The sequence below is a fragment of the Euleptes europaea genome, chromosome 7 (assembly GCF_029931775.1).
Source record: "Euleptes europaea isolate rEulEur1 chromosome 7, rEulEur1.hap1, whole genome shotgun sequence".
Taxonomy (NCBI): Eukaryota; Metazoa; Chordata; class Lepidosauria; order Squamata; family Sphaerodactylidae; genus Euleptes; species Euleptes europaea.
The window spans coordinates 10,819,438-10,839,544 of NC_079318.1; the positions used below are offsets into that span (position 1 = coordinate 10,819,438).

The 20,107-nt window shown below is 43.1% G+C and overlaps 1 protein-coding gene across 1 annotated transcript in view; it reads left to right on the forward strand.

Annotated features, from left to right (window-relative positions):
• The window catches only part of MTHFD1L (methylenetetrahydrofolate dehydrogenase (NADP+ dependent) 1 like), a 188,239-nt gene that overhangs the window by 14,360 nt on the left and 153,772 nt on the right, over positions 1 to 20,107 (forward strand). Inside the window, exons 5-7 of the mRNA XM_056853654.1 lie at positions 11,318 to 11,409; positions 12,668 to 12,765; positions 19,020 to 19,193. Of these exons, the coding sequence (XP_056709632.1) occupies positions 11,318 to 11,409; positions 12,668 to 12,765; positions 19,020 to 19,193 (364 nt within the window). The remainder of the gene's footprint in view (positions 1 to 11,317; positions 11,410 to 12,667; positions 12,766 to 19,019; positions 19,194 to 20,107) is intronic.

Consider the following 20,107-nt stretch of genomic DNA (forward strand, 5'->3'; position numbering starts at 1 on the left):
CCTGTACAATGTCTGTGCACCTTCATGCATGTTTTTTTGTAATAACCTGTCTGCTTGAATAACCTGGAAAGAACAGCAGAAACACTTTTTAGTTATTGTTCTGAAATAATGTATTTATTATTTCATAAATGGGGAGGGAAATATGTATGTCAAATGCATGCATCTGTATGAAACACATACCTTTGACATGAAGAATGCACAGCTTAATTGCAAAATATATATGTATACCTGTTCTAGTTGTATGCTGGGTACTATAGCATCAAAGAGAGACAGCAAACCCCTTTAATACACTTTATTTTTATATGTATATTAAAATCTTATTTATTTGACGTTTCCAAAAAGGTATCTGGGGTTTTCTCATAGTTTAAAAATGCTCTGTTAAAACATCTGTGAGGTTCCAGCAGTGAAATGCTCCTAAGAGCCAACAACTGAAATTGATCAATTTCCCCCATTTCATTTTTGGTGGCTATTGTTTTACCTGATGTATCTTATGTTCCCTTTCTTATAATCCTATATTAATTATTTTAGTGACAGCTGTTTGCATTGATGGTCAAAATAGGCAACTCTCTTTTGTTTTGTTTTGTATTTCATATAGGTGGTCAGTGAACTAGCCCCCTAATTGCCTTTTATACTCTTCTGTAATCCAAGTGATTAATGTTTGACATATGACTTTGTAATTTCCTAGGGACGTATAAAAATACAAGTTACAGTGTACACCTGTGGTGCTTCTGCCCCAGGGTCTGACAGGCCATTATCAGAAGCCACAGGGAAGTCCTTTTGTCCTAAGGAGACCTACTCTTCTCAGTAAGAATCCCTCATGGCTCCCACGCTCTTCTAAGAGGTTTTTATTTTTTGGGGGGGAGGGCTTTCCCTTGTCACCACCTCCTGCTTACCTCCCTCCTTCTAGTTTGATGGTAAGAGGATCATCCAACAGGGCTCTTTGGTAATGTTGAGTTAACCACAGCCAAGGCACACTTGTAGGAAACCAGTTAGTCTTTTTATATCTTAAACACAAGCTTTATTCTGCTGTCCCACCTCTGGAGTGCATACAAGCTACAGAACTGGTGTATATACACCTCTAGAGTGTATACAAACTAGAGGGGCAGAGACTAAATGAAACAGAAATATTTCTAACAACTTATGACTTACAATATCTGAACATCTGATCTCTCCTTCCTATTGGAAGATGTGTCAGGTCTTGGCCTGATTCTGTTTCCCAGAGTGTTTCCCCAGATTGTTATGCTCGTTCAGCACCTGGTAATTGTATCTTTGCCCATGAGAACCTTATCAGAGTTGCCTGGCCACGTCAGGCGAGTATCTTGGACTTATTCTTTTAAACCCTACAGCTCCCCTTGAGGGACATTGCCAACTTTCCAAGCCTTTGAGCTGTCATGCCTTTAGTCTGTAGCTGCTAGTCTTTCCAATAAAGAGTTTTACTTTAGACTTCGAGCTGTCTGAGTGAATCCTTGGGAAAGAACCAGAGATGGGCTTATGATCCTGACAAGATGCAAAGGGGAATATGCGTAAGGAGGATGCTGTTCTTTGCATGGTCATGTTCTCACAGAAAGACAGACACACACTCGAAAGAAAGAGCTGCTCCTTTTCACTTTTTTCTCCCACATGTCTAAATATGTCTTAGCCAAGCTGAGTCTTGGGTTCTGGCAGCCTGGGCCTGCCAGAACTCATGCATCCAACAGTCAAGTGCTGGTATATCAAAGAGATCCAGTGCTTTCATTCCTGGCTGCAAAAAACTTGCCCGTCCAGCAAGATGAGGTTTTCCAGCTGAGCTGTCGCCAGAAATACTGAATGATCTTGATAAATGTCAGCCCCTTCCAAAGAGGAAACAGTTCCTATTCTGCTCTGATCCATGACAACATTGACTTATTTTGGTTACTAGGAGGAACCTGATAGATCTTCCTGTTCAGCATTACTTGTGCTCAGGCAGGTTCTTCTCTAATAACTCATGTGTTATTCCTTATGTTTCTAGTTGGTTATTATCCGTGTCTTCTTATTCTCTCTGCTTTTCATGTTCTCATATTTGAGATGGAAGCTGCCAGTTAAGGTTCTGATCTTTTATTTTGAGTTAAAAAGTAATGTAGTTGAATTTTAGTAGACTCCCAAAATAATTTCAAAAATAGTGATCTGTATTGTAGTCTATTTTACATTCCCTGGATAATCAAAAAGCTCAGCTTCTCACAGATCAGATTCCCATAAATAATTGGACTGTGTTCTTTAGTGTTTCAGATATGTGTTTCAGATAACTTGAAGACTGTAATTGTGTGAATAAGGTATCACAGATCAAATACTGTACGGAGAATTTACAAATGTCACCAGCTACCACCTGAAATGACATGTTTTTCAATTAAATTTATTCATATATTCAGCTGTGAGCCAACATGTTGAATAGTCAGGGATTCAGTATGGACCAGGGTTTATTGGCAATCCAGATGAATTAATAATTCTCTTCAGAGCCCTCAATATTTCAGAATGTATTTTCTGTTTATAATCTCAAGGTATATATGAGGGTAATCAGAAAAATATATTTCTAAATGCTGCTTATCTATTATCTGTTTCTGTCCATGGATTTTCAGAGAATTGGAGAATTTCAATACTTTCTAGGAAATGGGAAATATCAGCCAAAATAGGGAGTAGCAGCTACAAAGAGGTTGTAGGAGCAACCTTTATATTCTGTTCACTGAAGGTCTTGCCTGTGTTCATATTAGTTCTTCAGCATGTGTTTTCATCAACAATGGGGACTAGCAGATTGCTTTAAAAAAAGATAATCTCTTATTGCATGAGGCCACCATCGAGGAGAAGTATTTGCAGTACACACAGCTTTACTAATATAGCTAGAAATGGAATGGGTATTCTTATTTATGCCTGCCCATAGCCATTTATGGCTAGTTGTACTTCTGGTCAGAAGGGTAAACCAGCCTCTTAGCATGCAGTGCTTGAAAGAGCTTTGAAAGGGGTTCATATGCTATTTCTGTGCTGGTGTAAATAAGGCATATAAGATTAAATCACGTAGGTTGACATGATTCTGTGAAACACAGAGAGTTGTCTGGTAGAGTGACAGAGGATATTCTAATTTGGTCCCACCCATTTCATATTGTTCTGGCTGAGATCCCAGTGTGGCATCACTGTAGCTGTAGTGGATTTATGGCTCTAACTGTCTATGTTTTTAAACTTCCAGTGAAGTGCTCTAAGTCTAAGTACTCATCTAAATTGAAATTTTCCAGAAGCCTGAGTCTGAAGGACAAAGTGTGAACACAAACGAAAGGCCTTTGAAGTGTTTTTGGACTTGTGTAGTCGTTCAGTGTTAGGAATATAATCTTTTGTTAGAAAATGGCTTGATTATCTTTGCTACCAAAAGTCAAGACTTGGTAGTGCAATAACATTTTAGAAGTGCTTCAAGATGGATGAGGCTGTGTAAACAAAAGCAGAAAGCAAGTAGCTGACATGACTAGAGGTGCGTTCTAAACGTTAATTCCCCTTCACTTTCCCAGTTAAACTCTGCCTTCTGTATGCTGTCTGTTTACTCTGCAACCAGCTTTGGCCAGTGGATGTCGATTCCATTTTTCTGAATGCTGGGCTTTGGTTTCAGTGGTCCCTTGTGAACGCTCAGTTTCTTTCTGAGGACTACTGTTAAGCTGCAGGTGTTGTTTGTTTGCGTGCTTCAGACATTTACTTTCAAGCCGGGAGACATTGTGGGGCAAAGCAGAGGAAGCAAAAGTGGATCAGATCTCTTGTTTGCTTGCTTTAGACTCCTGGACCTTCATCTTCCAAGCAAGTCATATATTTTGATGTGCTCAGATGCACCTTTGTTTTGTGTGTTCTGCCCAGTCTCTCATCACATATTAGTGTGCCTGGTACATAAAAATTTGGGGAGGGGCTGTGGCTCGGTGGTAGAGCATCTGCTTGGCATGCAAAAGGTCCCAAGTTCAATCCCTGGCATCTCCAGTTAAAGGGAGGTAGGTGATGTGAAAGGCCCCTGCCTGAGACCCTGGAGAGCCACTGCCGGTCTGAGTAGACAGTACTGACTTTGATGGACCAAGGGTCTGATTCAGTATAATGCAGCTTCATGTGTTCATGTTTATTCAATTTTGAAACAGAAAATAAAGGGAGACAATGGATGATTTTAGAAGGAAGGCCATTTCTGTGCACTCTAACAAGGATTCTAATGCATGTGAATGGTTACTGACTTAATTAACAATATAACATTGTAACCTAAAGCATTTTGATGTCCCTCACCAAGCCCTCCTTATATATTTCATAGATAAAAACGGGGACATTCTTGTAACACCTTTGGTCTCATAAGGAAAGCAATGGAAGGGTGATAACTTTTCTAGGAAAACAAAACAGAAAGCTGGACTTATCTTTTCCCCACTGGAATTATCGAACATCACAAAGCTTTTGAGCTTCCCATACTTCAGGCTAGATGTTCTGTCTCTCTCTAGCTCTACAGATATCTGCAGATATAGAGGCAAAATTACAAAAATAACAAAATTTAAAAAAACACAGGATAGTGGGTCCTTTTGTGGGTTTCATAGATATCTCCCACCTTGACATAGGTGCTTCAGTAGTATAATTACTATTACATGCCTATTTTAGTCTTTTAAAGGAAAACCTTTTGTTACTGCAATTTTGTTACTGCAAAAAGACCAACTATCAAAGAATGCTGCATGTGCTATTAAAATTGTTCGAAATGTTCATAAATCGGAGACTTGTATCTTTTATTTTTCACTTGTCCATTGTTGGAGTCTTTATCTCTTTTTCCTTTTGTATATTTATTTTAAAAAATCTGGTTTAAAGGAAATTAAAATGTGCTTAGTCACAAGTTCAGGCTAGATGTTAAGGAAACTTTCCTCCTGCCTTTCTTCCCTCTCCTTTTTCATTTGTTCTTTAACATCAAACCTAATAAATTGTCTTGGGTAACTTGAAAACTTGCTCACTGCTTTGGGATGTTTTAGTCCTAGTAAAGGTAGTTTATTCCCTACTGTTGCTTCTCGATTTTTTTTATCTAGTGGATCATTGTGGATACCTTCAAAGTATCATAACAAGGGTCACTGCTACACCCTACCCCTACCATTAAACTCTGCTTCTGTTCTGTATTTATTTACTCTGCTTCTGTGTGCTGTATTTATTTACTCTTCAATCAACTGACACCTGTTTGTTTAAAAGCCAGGAAAGTTATGTTCTTTTGTTTAAAGATATACAAGAAAGCCCTAAGTGTCCTAAAGTGCATTATCTCCAGTTCATCTCAAAGGCGATCCCTTGCCACCCAGCTAGCCAATGATCTTCCATGCCTAAATAGTGGGCTGAACCTTGGCCTCTTCGTGCACATTCCACACTGGGTACATTGTATTGCATTGGCCCTAGCAAATAGCTTAAGGGATCGAATTTCCAGCTTAGGCGAAAGAAAGCTGCTGAATGTCTTGTAGCACTTTGTATTTTCCCACCAGAAAGTGGGGTGGGGGAAAAAAGAGAGACGGCAGAAAGAGTGATTTGCTGGTTTCATTTCAGTGATGCAGGTTTGAGGTTTAAAATAGGTTTCCAGAATGTAGTCTGAGATAGAATCATAGAGTAGGAAGGGACCACCAGGGCCATCAAGCCCAACCCCCTGCCCTATGCAGGAAATTCACAACTACCTCCCCCCTCCACACCCCTAATGACCAGAAGATGGCCAAGATGCCCTCCCTCTCATCATCTGCCTAAGGTCACAGAATCAGCATTGCTATCTAACATCTTCTTAAAAACCTCCAGGGAAGGAGAGTTTACCACCTCCCGAGGAAGCCTGTTCCACTGAGGAACCACTCTGTTAGAAAAATCTTCCTAATGTCTAGACAGAAACTGTTTTGATTTAATTTCAACCTGTTGGTTCTGGTCCGACCTTCTTGAGCAACAGAAAACAACTCGGCACCCTCCTCCATATGACAGCCTTTCAAGTACTTGAACATGGTTATCATATCCCCTCTCAGTCTTCTCCTCTTCAGGCTAAATATACCCAGCTCCTTCAACCTTTCCTCATAGGACTTGGTCTCCAGACCCCTCACCATCTTTGTTGCCCTTCTCTGGACACGTTCCAGCTTGTCTACATCTTTCTTAAATTGTGGTGCCCAAAACTGAACACAGAACTCTAGGTGAGGTCTAACCAGAGCAGAGTAAAGCGATACCATCACTTCGCGTGATCTGGACACTATACTTCTGTTGATGCAGCCCAAGACTGCGTTTGCCTTTTTACCGTATATACTCGTGTATAAGCCGAGTTTTTCAGCCCAAAAAAAGGGCTGAAAAAGCCGAACTCGGCTTATACGCGGGTCAATACGGTAGGGGAGGGGAGGAGGGAGGAGGGAGGGAGGAACTTACCGGGATCACCGCAGCCGCACCCGGGAGTCTTTCTCCTGCCAGCAGGGGTTTGGAGGGGCCGGCAGGACGTCCCTGCCAGCCGCTCTGCCACCGCCCAGGCGCCTTTCTCCTGCCGGCAGGGGCCTGGAGGGGCCGGCAGGAGGTTCCTGCTGGCCGCTCCGCTGCCGCCCAGGCGCCTTTCTCCTGCCGGCAGGGGCCTGGAGGGGCCGGCAGGAGGTCCCTGCCGGCCGCTCAGACGCCGCTCAGGCCCCCGGGTACGTTCTTTTAGCCGGCAGGGACCTTCCTGGGCCGGCAGGAGGCCCCTGCCGGCTGCGCCGCCGCCACCCACGCGCCCAGGCGCCTTCCTCCGGCCGGCAGGGGCCTGGAAAGGCCTCCTGCCGGCCCAGGAAGGCCGCACCCCCGCCGTCGATTCGCCGCGTCTCCCGGTAAGTAGGGGGTTCAGGGGCTCTTCCCCCTCCCCCCCTTGGATGGCACTGGGGTCGGGGTGGGGCGGGAGGGCCCGGGAGGCCGGCGGGAGGGCGACCTGGGGCAGGGGCCCTGCGCTCTAAAATGGCGGCCGCCATTTTAGAGCGCAGCATTGCCGGTGAAGGGAATTTCTTATTGACCCTCGGCTTATACGCGGGTCAATAAGAAATTCCCTTTTCTGGCGTCAAATTTGAGGGGTCGGCTTATACTCGGGTCGGCTTATACCCGAGTATATACGGTAGTTACCGCATCACACTGCTGACTCATGTTCAGTGTTTGGTCTACTAAGACCCCAAGATCCCTTTCTCACACACTATTGCTCAAACAAGTCTCCCCCATCCTATAATTATGCATTTGATTTTTCCTACCTAAATGCAGAACTTTACATTTGTCTTTGTTGAAGCACATTTTATTAGTTCTAGCCCATTTCTCCAGCCTGACAAGATCATCCTGCATCTTGGCTCTGTCTTCGACCGTATTTGCTACCCCTCCCAATTTAGTATAATCTGCAAATTTAATAAGCATCCCCTCTATTCCTTCATCCAAATCATTTATAAAGATGTTGAACAACACAGGGCCCAGCACAGATCCCTGAGGAACTCCACTAGTCACTTCGCTCCAACTGGACAAGGAACCATTAACTAGCTATCTTTGGGTACGATCTGTCAACTAGTTGAAGATCCATCTAACAATAATAGGATCTAACCCACATTTTCCCAATTTGTCAACTAGAATACTATGTGGAACCTTATCAAAAGCCTTACTGAAATCTAGATAAACTATGCCTACAGCATTCCCCTGATCCAGCAAGGTAGTAACTTTCTCAAAAAAGGAGATAAGATTAGTCTGACATGACTTATTCTTGAGAAACCCGTGCTGGCTCTTAGTAATCAGATCCATCCTTTCTAAATGCTCAAGGACTGACTGTTTGATGATTTGTTTGAACACTTTTCCTGGTATAGAAGTCAAGCTGGTGGGTCGGTAGTTACCTGGATCCTCCTTTTTCCCCTTCTTGAAGATGGGGACAACATTTGCCTGCCTCCAATCGTCTGGCACCTCACCTGTTTGCCAAGACTTTTCAAAAATAATGGACAGAGGTTCCAAAATTACATCTGCAAGTTCTTTGAGTACCCTTGGGTGCAATTCATCTGGCCCAGAGGATTTTGGTGTGCCATGGCAGCAAGGCAAAAATCACCACTCCCCCAATCCCTGTGAAACTGCTCCATTCCACGGGGTGGCACCACCATATTTGCAGGCGCAAGTTCATGCCGGCAAAAGGGGGCATTCCCAGGCCGAAAGGGCTCAGGGAGTTGACTAAACTCAGCCTCGCCCCCAGGAACACCCCCTTTGGCACTGGTCACGAGCCCCTGTGTTGGAGGAATATTGCTGCCATCGCTGCACAAGCACCCATGTGTAGCACTGCCACGCTGCTTCCCGGTGCCAGTGTAAGTGGCCCTGCGTTGGCATAGATGCCTACTTAGCTGGCACAAGTGGCATTTATACCAGTGTCAAAGTCATGCCAACTCCTTAGGGCTTTTGGCCCCCCTTAGAATTGCACTGTAAGTCTTGCAGATCTCAAGATTATGACTTTCAGTTTAAAATGTATTTTAATAAATAATTTTTGTTAACGTGGCATATAACACATAGGTAATTACTATTGTTATGAAGATAAAGAGGGTGGTGTAGGATAAGAACTGTGACTATAGATATGTACCAGTGTATTTGACATTAAAGGGTTTGGATGGCATTATCTGCCTATTAAGCAATTTTATTGAAGCAGATGGACAGCTCATGATAGAATATGATTTTCCTTTGGTGTTTGTATTATTGCATGTTAAAATGCTGTTATTATGCCAATAAAGGTTTATGTATGTACATAGGTAATTGCATCTCACAACTTGGTGTTGGTATTCTAGGGGGAATCTTTACAATGTAAAAAGTGGTAGGAAAATTCATTAGTTTCTTTTAGTGTTTAATGATACCTTTTCAGGTTACTCTATTGGCTTCTTAGCTTGCATTGCTATATAGTATTCTTTCTTCAATTAAGGGTATATTTTTGTTGGGCAACTATGATACTATGGGCTGGTACATGTATTATGGCTTTTGTGTGGTTGTTGCCATGTGTTGATTGATTTGTGTGCGTCTGCAAGATGTATAACATGGTGAATGGAATTTTTCTTGCTTGGCATTTGTGAGATACCTAGCTTTGAATGTGGCTGATCAATTTTGGCATCCTTCCTACCATATTCAAATGAAAACTGTAGTCAGGAAAGAGCAGGATATAAATCTAGTAAAATAAAATTAAACTAAAATAAAAAAAATGAAGGGGCACCAAAATACAGGCCTTGTAAAGAAAAGGAAATTGGTCTTCATTTGGAACATGTTGTTTGGCTGTGCTGCATGGCTTAGTCCTTCCTGTACTGTACCTGTTAGGTTCTGCATTTGAACTGATTTCTGGCTCAGCTTTGATTTGAATCCTGGATTTCAAAGTCCAGTGTCACAAGATCATGTTGGCTATTTTATCCAGTTTATCCAGGTACTGGTGTACTATACTTCAAAAAAGTAAAACGGGTATATAAAAGTAAGGCTGGCAGAAGCCTTTGAAATTGTTTACTGATTAGAAATGTGTGGATCACAAGCTGTTTTCCATTATGACCACTACTGCAAATTACTTGTTTCTTCCAGGTTTGCTAGTCAGTCTTCTGAATGTGTACTCATGGCACCTCTCAGCTGAAAATCTTTTACAGTGCATAGAGGAGGGGAACCCTCATTTAATTGTTTATTATAAAATTTACTGATGAACTGTGCATTCATTCTTTTTTTAGATCCATATCTAGCTGCTTTACCTGTTTGTTTTGTTACTGTAAATGCCAATAAAGGTTCTGTATTCTTCTACAGTGCATAGATATTCCAGTAGAAGATAGTTTTCCTTCACTGTTATGGGAATCACTTGGCAGGTGCTTTATCAATCTATGAAATTTCCATGGGTTGGATCCAGTGATGCGCATGCAGGCCTTTACACCATTGTCCCCACTGCCAGCAGTCCTTTCTGACACTGGGAAAGTTTCCTCTCAGGGTAACAGGACCCGTGTGGGCTACATGGGTTGGGAGGCAGTAGTGAGGAAGGGGAAGGGAACAAAATCTTCCTCTCTGCCCTCTTCTATCCGCAGAGCTCCACAGACAGAAGAGGCAGAAATGGCAATTTCATCCCCTTCCTCTTCCCACTGCAGTCTCACAACCTTTGTGGATATTAGTCTGCTGCTGGGAGAAGGGGAATGTGGGGAAAATCCATGACCATCTGTGGAGGTAGAGTTTGAAATGACATTTGTATAAAGGCAGACTGACTGGATCCAAGTGGCTTCTAACTACTGTTGTTTCAGATGAAGCATGAGATAAATAGGGGAAAACATTAACTTCCGTGGATAGAATAAGGTTGATCGCTAAAGAGGCTTGGAACTATATATAAGCATATTACGCACCATTTGCTGGGCTCATTTGGTTTTAATGTTTCGGTTGTTAATTCATGGGTGCTGAGAAGAGTTAACAACCAATCTTTTACTCTTGAGGAATCTCTTTGACCTTTCCACGTCTTTAAGAATCCTGCAGTATAAGTGTGAGCTTCTTCTGGAAATTCCCATTCTTTAGCCAGCTTTACCATGAAACTGGGCTTTGAGAGAGGTACGGTCTCCTTTTAAAGCACTGGTTCCCAACCAGGGGTCCGTGGACCCCCAGGGGTCCGCGAGAACTAAATTAAGGTCACAAAACAAAGTTATAAACCCATAATACATTAATATTTTCAATTAAAAGTTCTCTATTATAAAAATATATATTCAAATTTTATTCTAAGTTTAATGTTTAACTAACAGTTATGATGACAGTTTATTTTCAAATTCTCGGAGTTTTTATTTGGAACCTTGGGGTCCCTGCACCGAACAAAAAAGTCCTAGTGGTCCCTGGTCAAAAAAAGGTTGGGAACCACCGTTTTAAAGCATTTGCTAAATTATCCTGCTTTCCCTAAAAGCCAGGTGCTGAGATCTATAAAGTCTCCTGAGACAGGATCCCTCTAGTTTCACTCTGAAGGCTCAGATCCTATCTGACAAGAGCTCACCGTGTAACAGATTTTTCTCTCTTAGCTGCCCCCCCTTCCATCTGGCTCCTGCAGCCTTCCATTGGTCCTGAGCTGCTGATAGCTGCCTTGTTCACTTACCAACCAGGCATACACACAGGGGATTGCGGACTGGCAGAAGGGGGCAGGACCTTTGCCCTTCCGTCACACCATCAGTGACTTCCACTGATGGATCACTGGACGGAACCCTTATGCAATAAAAAAACTGGGGCATGTCACTACATTCTTTCCAACGTATATGTTGCAAACTGGCATGTAGACAGTTACTAGTAATTTCTGATAGTGCAGTTTTTTCTTTTTTCCAACACATTTTCTTTTGTTTTATCCAATTAATGGGTGTAATTGTTTTCCATTTTACAGGATGGTATAGTTACAATGAGCAGCCTCTAAAAGACAGTGACCAGACCCCTGGTGAAGTTGTAGATCATCTGGCAATGGCAGTATGCCTGCAGGTTAGTGAGATATTGCACTACTTTTTAAGCTCCAAAATACAGAGGTTTGTGAGCCTCTAGGGAAGGTCTGTGTCCAGGCCTGTCCTTGCCCAGCCTGCAGGTGGGGAAAAGACTCATCTGAAGAAGAGGAGTTCCCCTTGGTTCCCACTATGTCCAAGGCTTTGTGGACTCCAAAAGCTCCGGGGAAAACTCTATTCCTCCTGTCCAACAGCAGGCTCCCATTCAAGTTCCCTTGGAACCAGCAGACCAGGAACCCCCTGAGTGAGGATGTCCAACTCCTACACTGTCTCCCCCAGGAGCAGAAAAGACAGAAGGCCAGAGAAGGAGCCTGGACCAAGCTGAGATCTTCTTGCTTAACAGCTTAGGGCTTCCAACACTCCAGCCATTCTCAGGCATAACATGTAGCTCTTTAGACCTTGGCAATATGAAGGACCTAACTCTTTGCAGGATCTTTGCAGGATCAGCGATCTAGCCCTAGGTTTCTGTATAATCCTCTTTTGGCTCAATAATACCTATCAACCAGCCTGTGCTTTAGCCTGTCTAGGAACTTATAGCTACCGTATTTTTCTGTGTATAAGACCACCCTTTTTTCTAAAAATATTTAGAAAAAAATTGGGGATTGTCTTATACACGGAAGGTCACTCTCTTCCCTGTCCATCAGCTGATGGGCAGGGAAGAGAGCAGGTGGGGAAGAGAGTGGGCGGGGAAGAGCTGCCGTGGCCCCCGCTCTCTCCCCGTGTAAAATTTCCCCCAGATTCTGGGGAAGAGAGTTAGTTATCCATTCTTGTTTCAGGAGAGGCACTGATGCAGTAGTGATCACTCTTCTGTTTCTGATTTCTAAATTTTGTTCAAATTACTGCTCACATGCAGTTTGCCCCAGTTTCCAGTTTAGATTTTTCGATATAAATGTTGACCCCAACACATGTGCACCTAGAGCACATCAAGGTCCTTTGCTGTGCTGTGATTTAACCTATGTAGTTATTTGCTGGTGTATGTTAGTTATATATGAATAAAATAAGTGCATTATCAATTCAGCAGATCTGAAATTAATGTAGAAACTCCTAGATAAATTGGAAGGAGGCACAGAAAATGGGTTTGGTTTTGTCAACCAAAAGAGCAAAGTCAGAAGTGGGTTCTTCTTAGCATTCATCTTAAAGTGAATGCAAATATCTTGACAATTGTGAATAATACAACATAGAATTGAAAATGTATTTTGCAATGGAAGTAGCTACTTTTCCTTTTTGTCTCTTCCTAAAAGAATTTGGTAAAATTAAGTGAGGGATGGATACAGGCCCAGCAGTATAAGAAATGGAACCTCCGTTGCTTGAAACTTCATCCCTGCTCACCTGTTCCCAGGTAAAAAGAGTACAGTACCGCTTTTACACAATGCCTGCATTATTAATCTAAACCCATTCTGAAGTGTTGTTGATCTCTTTTTTAAATTGCCAAATGATTAATTAATAAGGGTGCACAGTAAAGGGTTTGAAATCGAAGCTCTGCCGTACATTCGCATGACTAACAGTTCAATCCAGAGCAGAGTTACACCCATTTTAGGCCATTAACATCAATGAACTTAGAGGGGTGTAACTCTTTTTAGGATGGCACTGTAAATTACACTTACTTAAACTCAATCTTTTATTGGGGAAGGGAGCACATTTGTGAGTAGAAGTGTGACATGGGTACTTAACTACAACCTCATTAGTAGCAGTAATGGTGTTTCGTCTAGTGACATAAGAAAAGCCATGCTGGATCAGACCAAGGCCCATCAAGTCCAGCAGTCTGTTCTTACAGTGGCCAACCAGGTGCCTCTAGGAAGCCCACAAACAACTGCAGCAGCACCATCCTGCCTGTGTCCCACGGCACCTAATATAGTAGGCATGCTCCTCTGAGAGAACATGTCCTCTCCCCTCTTAAAGCCTTCCAGGTTGGCAGCTATGATGCACCCCCTTTTACTCTATCTAATATTACACTTTCTCAGCCTGACTGTTTATGCTGAGGGAAAGCATTAGCCTGAATGTATTTATGATTTATCCTCCAGTCCCACACCAGTATTTACCTCAGAGAGAAATTTGACACAAAAGGCTTCTTAACTTTAACAAACAGAACAGGGAAATTTATTGAACAGTATTTACAAAATGGATTTTTTTTTTGAAAAGGCAGAATTGGAGGGAAAACTCAAAATCACATATATGTACACAAGAGTCTTTCAGAGAGATAGCTTAGTTTAGGTGTTACTCAAGTTGTCTTTAGCTTAGATGTTTTCTTAAATGAAGTTCCTTCAGTTCTTAGTTTGCAAGCTTAGTTCTGTTCCTCAGAACCCACTCAGATTCAGTTTCACAGACTCTGTCCCCAGCCTGGCTAACAGGAGTGAAGAGACTTTGAGACCCCTTTCTCCTCAGAGAACTCCCAGAAGTATGGGGAAATAGCCAAAATCCCAGTTCTCACTGACTACCCCACCACCAGTGGCAGTAATCCTCCACACCACCCTGCATCCGGAATAGCTCTGCCCGAGAGACTAATTCCCCTTTGTGACCTGAGAAAGGGCCCCTTTTCCACCCAGTTCTCAGTCCTGTCACCCCACAGGTTGTGTGCTGCACTAGCTTAGGCTATACAGAACCCCCTTGGTTCACAGCGTTGTTCACTGCAGCCTGTCACACAGGCTCACCAGCTCAGAACCTTTCACCGCTTCTTCTCAGTCTCGCTGCCAAGCTCAGAACCTATCACAGCCTTCTCTCAGGCTGGTTACAAATCGGGGCACTTTCACACAGCCCAAATAATGCACTTTCAATCCACTTTCAGTGCACCTTAACGATCGTTTGCAGGTGGATTTTGCCATTCCACACAGTAAAATCCACCTTCAAAGTGCATTATTTGGGCTGTGTGAAAGTGCCCTTTAGACTCTTTTCACAGCCTCCTCTCAGGCTGGTCACCAAGCTTTGAATCCCTTTCTCTTCTCTGAGCTCAGAGTGTCAGCTTTTTGGCTCTGCCCACTTTTGGTCTCTGAGCTTTTAACCCCTTGTCCATCACAGCAGCCATCACTACATCCTGGGGCAGGGAGTTCCACAATTTAACTATGCTGCAAATAAAAGGATTGGGGTCATTTTCTTCATATCTCCCAGTAGTTAAGTGACTCTCTGTATGTCATCTGGGAACCGAAGGAAGAGTGGCCCCTGCATGTTGAAACACCAATTTGTTTTAGGCTTGGGTTCTAAGAATTAAATCCCATTTCAGTCAGCAGGACTGATTCCTAAGGTAATTGTGCCAACTATGAATTGAGTGGGGGTAATTGGGATGCCTGTTACATACTTTGCCCTTTGTAGATATGGTGGGAAAGTATAAACACTTGTATGCTCCCATCATGCCTTCAACTTCATGTTTGATGCAGCACGAAAGATTCATGGGATCTTCTCCCATAGCTTTTCAGGCAGAATGACTGCAGCGCACCTTACAGTGGTAGGCATGTTGGGAGTAGGAGAGTATTCATGCTATCCTACTGTACCTCCTGAGGAGCTGTGTATGAACAGCTGGAGAAGAAATTCACATTATTTTCCTGACCTGGGGAAATTTAGTATGGGGTAGTTTGAGAATTCTTCCAGCTATATGGCCAAGACTTGTTTTTATAACATATATATTAAAATACTTTTTAAGTATTCAGCCTGCCTTTTAAAAACTATTCTCTTGGCAAAAAAAAAAAAAAAACCACCATGTAGTTTTAATGTTCAGTAACCTCCAACAGGAGATATATTTCCAGATGGCTACAGGAAGGGCAGTCAATATCTGGAAGCTCTTACAGATCCAGTAAATACATTCCCAGCATGCCAAAACAAAAAACATAACCGCTTAAAAATACACTTAAATTAACAGTAGGTCAACCGTATATGGTGTCTTATGGGTTAGATTAAATAGATGTAAATATTTTACAAGTGGTAGGATTTCTGTTTGTTTGGCTATTGTAACTGCACAACTGTCTGTTTTTATATATAATTTAAATATCAGTGGCCAGATGGAAGACATCATGTATTCTCATTCAATAATATGCAATTTTATAGTGAAACAGATGGGTAATTCATTGAAAGGGCTGAGAAAGTAGCATAGGAAGTGAAACCGTGAACAGCTGCTTTAGGCTCTGAATGTTAATTAGAGGTATTTCCAAAGATGGTACAGTAAAATCTTCAGGGCTTCCCTTCCAAAAGTCTACTTAATAAAATTCTCAAAGTATCTGCAGATTTTTTCTCCTGTCCCCATTTGTAATGTTTGTTTATTATATTCTAATCCTATGCTCTTACCCCATGGAGTCCCTCCTCAGTTACAAGTGAGGCTTGCACCTACTTAGGTTGAGAAAGTCTGCAGCATATGCAATCCCAGGCCTTTTCCACCCGACTAGGAAGTATTCCCATGTTAATGGCATACCATTGCTAGCAGACATACAACCATTCTTCTTTGTGGTGTCTTTGCATCAGGCTGAGGAGAACCTGAGCCTGTGCAGAGTCTTGTTTGGAACCTCGTAGAACTAAGCGGAAAGAGACTTTGATGTTAGCCCAGCCTGAGAGCAGGACCTAGCATGCATGCTAAGCACCTCCCACAAGTTCTTTTTCAACTGACACAGCAGTTAAAGGATGGCCAACTGCTCTCTCCAGAGAGCTTCTTGAGCTAATTATTTTCCAGCATTACCTTGAGACTCCTTGTAATTTAGGTCTGAAAGAAAATTCCTAGAATTCTCACTTCCAGCTGGTCATGCCCACTTCATTGGCACATTTTGTTGCAGGTCAGGCCTTCCTTGACAGAGATATGGCATGCACCAAGGTCTGCCTAGCACAGGAATTTCTACAGCTTATATCTGAGCCCAGTAATCACAGGCTTCCTCAATGACAGTGCTGTCAGCAGTACTGCATGCACTTTGATGACATGCATACTGGATCCCTTAATGTTGCAGTGAATGGGAAAGCCCCCATATGCCTGGGAATTCCATGCAGTACATTTCAAGACAGAACACTAAGCAGTTCACTTACCACCAACAAAAATTGGAACTCGGTCTTTATTCAGCTGTAGACATGGCATATAGATGTCATGAGAGCCAGCGTGGTGTAGTGGTTAAAGTGTTGGATCTGGGGAACCCAGGTACAAATCCCCACTCTGCCATGGAGACTTGCTGGGTGACTTTGGGCCAGTCACACACTCTCAGCCTGGACCCTGGCAGGTATTTAGATGGGAGACCTCCAAGGAATACCAGGGGCCTGATGCAGAGGCAGGCAAAGGCAAAGCACCTCCGAACGTCTCTTGCCTTGAAAACCCTACGGCAGGGGGGTGTCGAACTCATTTGTTAGGAGGGCTGGATATGACATAAATGTCACTTGGTAAATCAATCAGTAAATGCCATAAAATGTAATGCCAGATATTGGAGATACAAACTTTATAAAAGACACAGGCAAAGTCAATTAATGATATTGTTTTTTTACTTAAAACACAAACAAGCTTACAACAATAACATTCTTACAGTATTTTCTTTTACTTAACAGTCTTATTGTTATTGTTTTAAGTATGGTTATATTTTAAGTAAAACAATTATATCATTAATTGACTTTGCATGTCTTCTGTAAAGTTTGTATTTAGCCGCTGGCATTAATTTAAAAAAAAATTAAACCAGGGGGGTGGCTGGCTGGCAAGTCTGCAGTGGGCTCGCCAGCCCAAATCTGGACTGGGGGGAGGGCTGCCTTGGCTGGTGAGCCTGCAGCAAACTCACCAGCTCAGACCTGCACTAGAGGAGGACTGGCAGCCTTAACTGGTAAGCCAGCAGCCCTCTCCCAGTCCAGAAAGACAGGGGACATTTATTCATGGTAATTAGCAGATCGTTCCGCATATTTTTTTGAATTTTACATGCTTAACCGTCACTCCGGAAGTGACCTGCTTCGCATTACTAAAGAGCGATCTTTGGCGTTTGCAGCAAAGAATCCTCCTCAAGGAACCATGCAAAACAACAGTAGTGTGTTAGCTATGCACATGCTAATGATTACGCAAACAAGAACAAAGGAGCAGGCGAGTGGTGGGGGTGGAATTTCTCCTTTTGCATCAGGACCATGAATAGGTATTTTTAAAGTCACATAAAAAAGAGCTTTGAGCAAGCATCAAAATTGACCATGAATAAATGGAGGGGGGGGAGAGAGGGAGAGAGAGCCGGGAGGGAGGGAGGGAGGGAGGGAGGGAGGGAGAGAGAGAGAGAGAGAGAGAGAGAGAGAGAGAGAGAGAGAGAAAGAAAGAAAGAAAGAAAGAAAGAAAGAAAGAAAGAAAGAAAGAAAGAAAGAAAGAAAGAAAGAAATAGATTAACGCCCGTCAATTATGCAGTTATTTTGGAATATGAAGTACTCTGGAATGTCTTCAGAGACTTCTGCATGCAAAATCTAATTCTTTACCTCTTAATGATTAAAAAAAAAAGACTTGTGCACTCAGTTCAGAGATAGCATTGCCAACCTCCAGGTGGGGCCTGGAGATCTACCAGATTAGTTCCTCTGGAGAAAATGGCTGTTTTTTGGAGGGTGGACTTTATGGCATTACACTGCTGATATCCCTGTCTTCTCAACCCCCCCCCCCCACTTGACTGCTACACTGCTGGGCTTGGGTTTGGGAGGCTGGAGCTGCTGGGGTAGCTCACAGCCTCGAACAAGGGGAATGGGGAAGGGGGTATGGAGGACAGGGCCCTGCTTACCTGTCAGTGCATGGCTGCCCCTTTGGATGGTGCCTTCAGAATTGGGGTACCTGTTCGGGTTCTGAAATGGGAGAGGTCAGCCACGGTGTTGACTTTGCTCTCCCATTAGGATGTTGGTGCAAAGTGCTCACCCAGTAGTGCTGAGTGCCCTCACTGGGCTTTTCCTGCCTGGCTGCTTGCTCTGAGTCCTCACAACGGCGAGCTGTCAGACAGAGTCCCATACCGCGTGCCCTACCTCATGAATTATGACGTGTCCTGGCCAGAGTTTTTCCAGGGCTGGGAGGGCTGTGATTGGGTACCGGGGAGGGGGCTTGGCCACCACAGGGGGGGGGAGTTCATTGGTCACACCTGTAGTCAGCATCCTGCTTGGGGCCTCATGGGTGTGGCCGCTTCAGTGGGGGGGGGGCACTTGATATTTGCATATAATTGGTGCCTATGGGCTACGCCGTGATTTTTGAAGATGCAATTTTGCACCTCCGTCAGGGGGCATTCCCAGGCTGAAAGGGCTTAGGGAGCCACCCCATGAACCATCCACGACCATGCCAGCACAGGGGCCTGCACCTCAGTTGTGCCAACAGCCAGCTGCTGCAGGCCTGAGAATGGCACAGTGGCGCTGGGGTCCTGCACCATTGAAACTGGCCCTTATGCCAGTGCAACTCAGAGATACACCTGCATAACCCTGCGCCCCTTCACACACACCCCTTAAGATTGCACAATTAATGTTCTTCAGTATTATTTTTAATAGGGTTTGGCTTTTATTTTCGCTTGAATAATTAAGTTTGGGATGGGAGAACGGACCATGAAGTGCCTACAGAAACTCCATTGTTTTCAGGATTTGCTGGTGTCTGCTTTGCTCTTGACCACCAAAGCTGAGAGAGATCTCCTTGCTCCAACTTGTTTTCTTTTGCAGTGATATTGAGATTTCCCGAGGACAGAATCCAAAAGCTGTTGATGTCCTAGCCAGGGAGATAGGATTGCTCACAAACGAAATTGAAATCTATGGCCAAACCAAAGCCAAAGTACGCCTGTCCCTGCTGGAAAGGTTAAAGGATCAGCCAGATGGGAACTATGTGCTGGTTGCTGGGTAAGAAATATTTATTCCTTTCACTTGCACTCCCTTATATAACACACATGCAAACCTGAATTTTATTTAATAGGTGTGTTGCCTTATTCCAATTGTGACCATGAAGGTTAATCATGTTTTTATGGACAGAAGATCTAATTAAGCTATTTAAAATAACTTTCTGAATCAATGTTATTTTTCTTGTCTTGGTGTCTCAGAAGTATTTTTCTTCTTGGGCAGTGCTTTTGCTCTATAACTCCCACTTTTGCTGATAATAATTTAATGACAGTGACTTAGAATTTTCAGTGTAGGCCTGTCTCCAGTGAGGCTTATCTGGTGTTCTGAAAATATTTTCCCATGATACCTTTCTAAAGATCATGTGCCAGCTAAAAGTTTTCACCATTTTAGGGCAGAATAATTCTGCTCCCAAAGCATACCCATGATTTTGTGTGAGCTCTTTTCTAAGCAAAATCACTCAAGTTTAGAAGGTTGGATGTTGCACCCCGACAAGTATTTGGGGATTAAATTATACCAACATGCAAAACTATTGGATGGCTTTGAAGAACTGGGTTTTTTCCCTCAGAAGGTTAAAATCTTTTTTTTTTAATCTTCTCACTCTCTGTTCTTAGTCTTAGTCTTTCCTAACATCTCCCAGACCCTCAGCCCTTAACCCACAACATACTGTATTCTTGCTGTCCAATTAAGGGGTTACATGAGCAGAGCTTTCTGTTCTTGAACGTCAAAAGAAGTTGCTTTACAGCTGTGTAGGTCCAGAAGTAAAATTTTAAAAAACCAAGAACACAAGGACTAACCCAATGACACATAACAGTGTGCCTCTTCTAGAGCTCAAGTACTTGCAAACACACCTAGACAACTCTTTTCCCCAGCTGTATCCACTGTAGGAAGGAGCAGCAGGAGGCAAAGAATAGAACAGG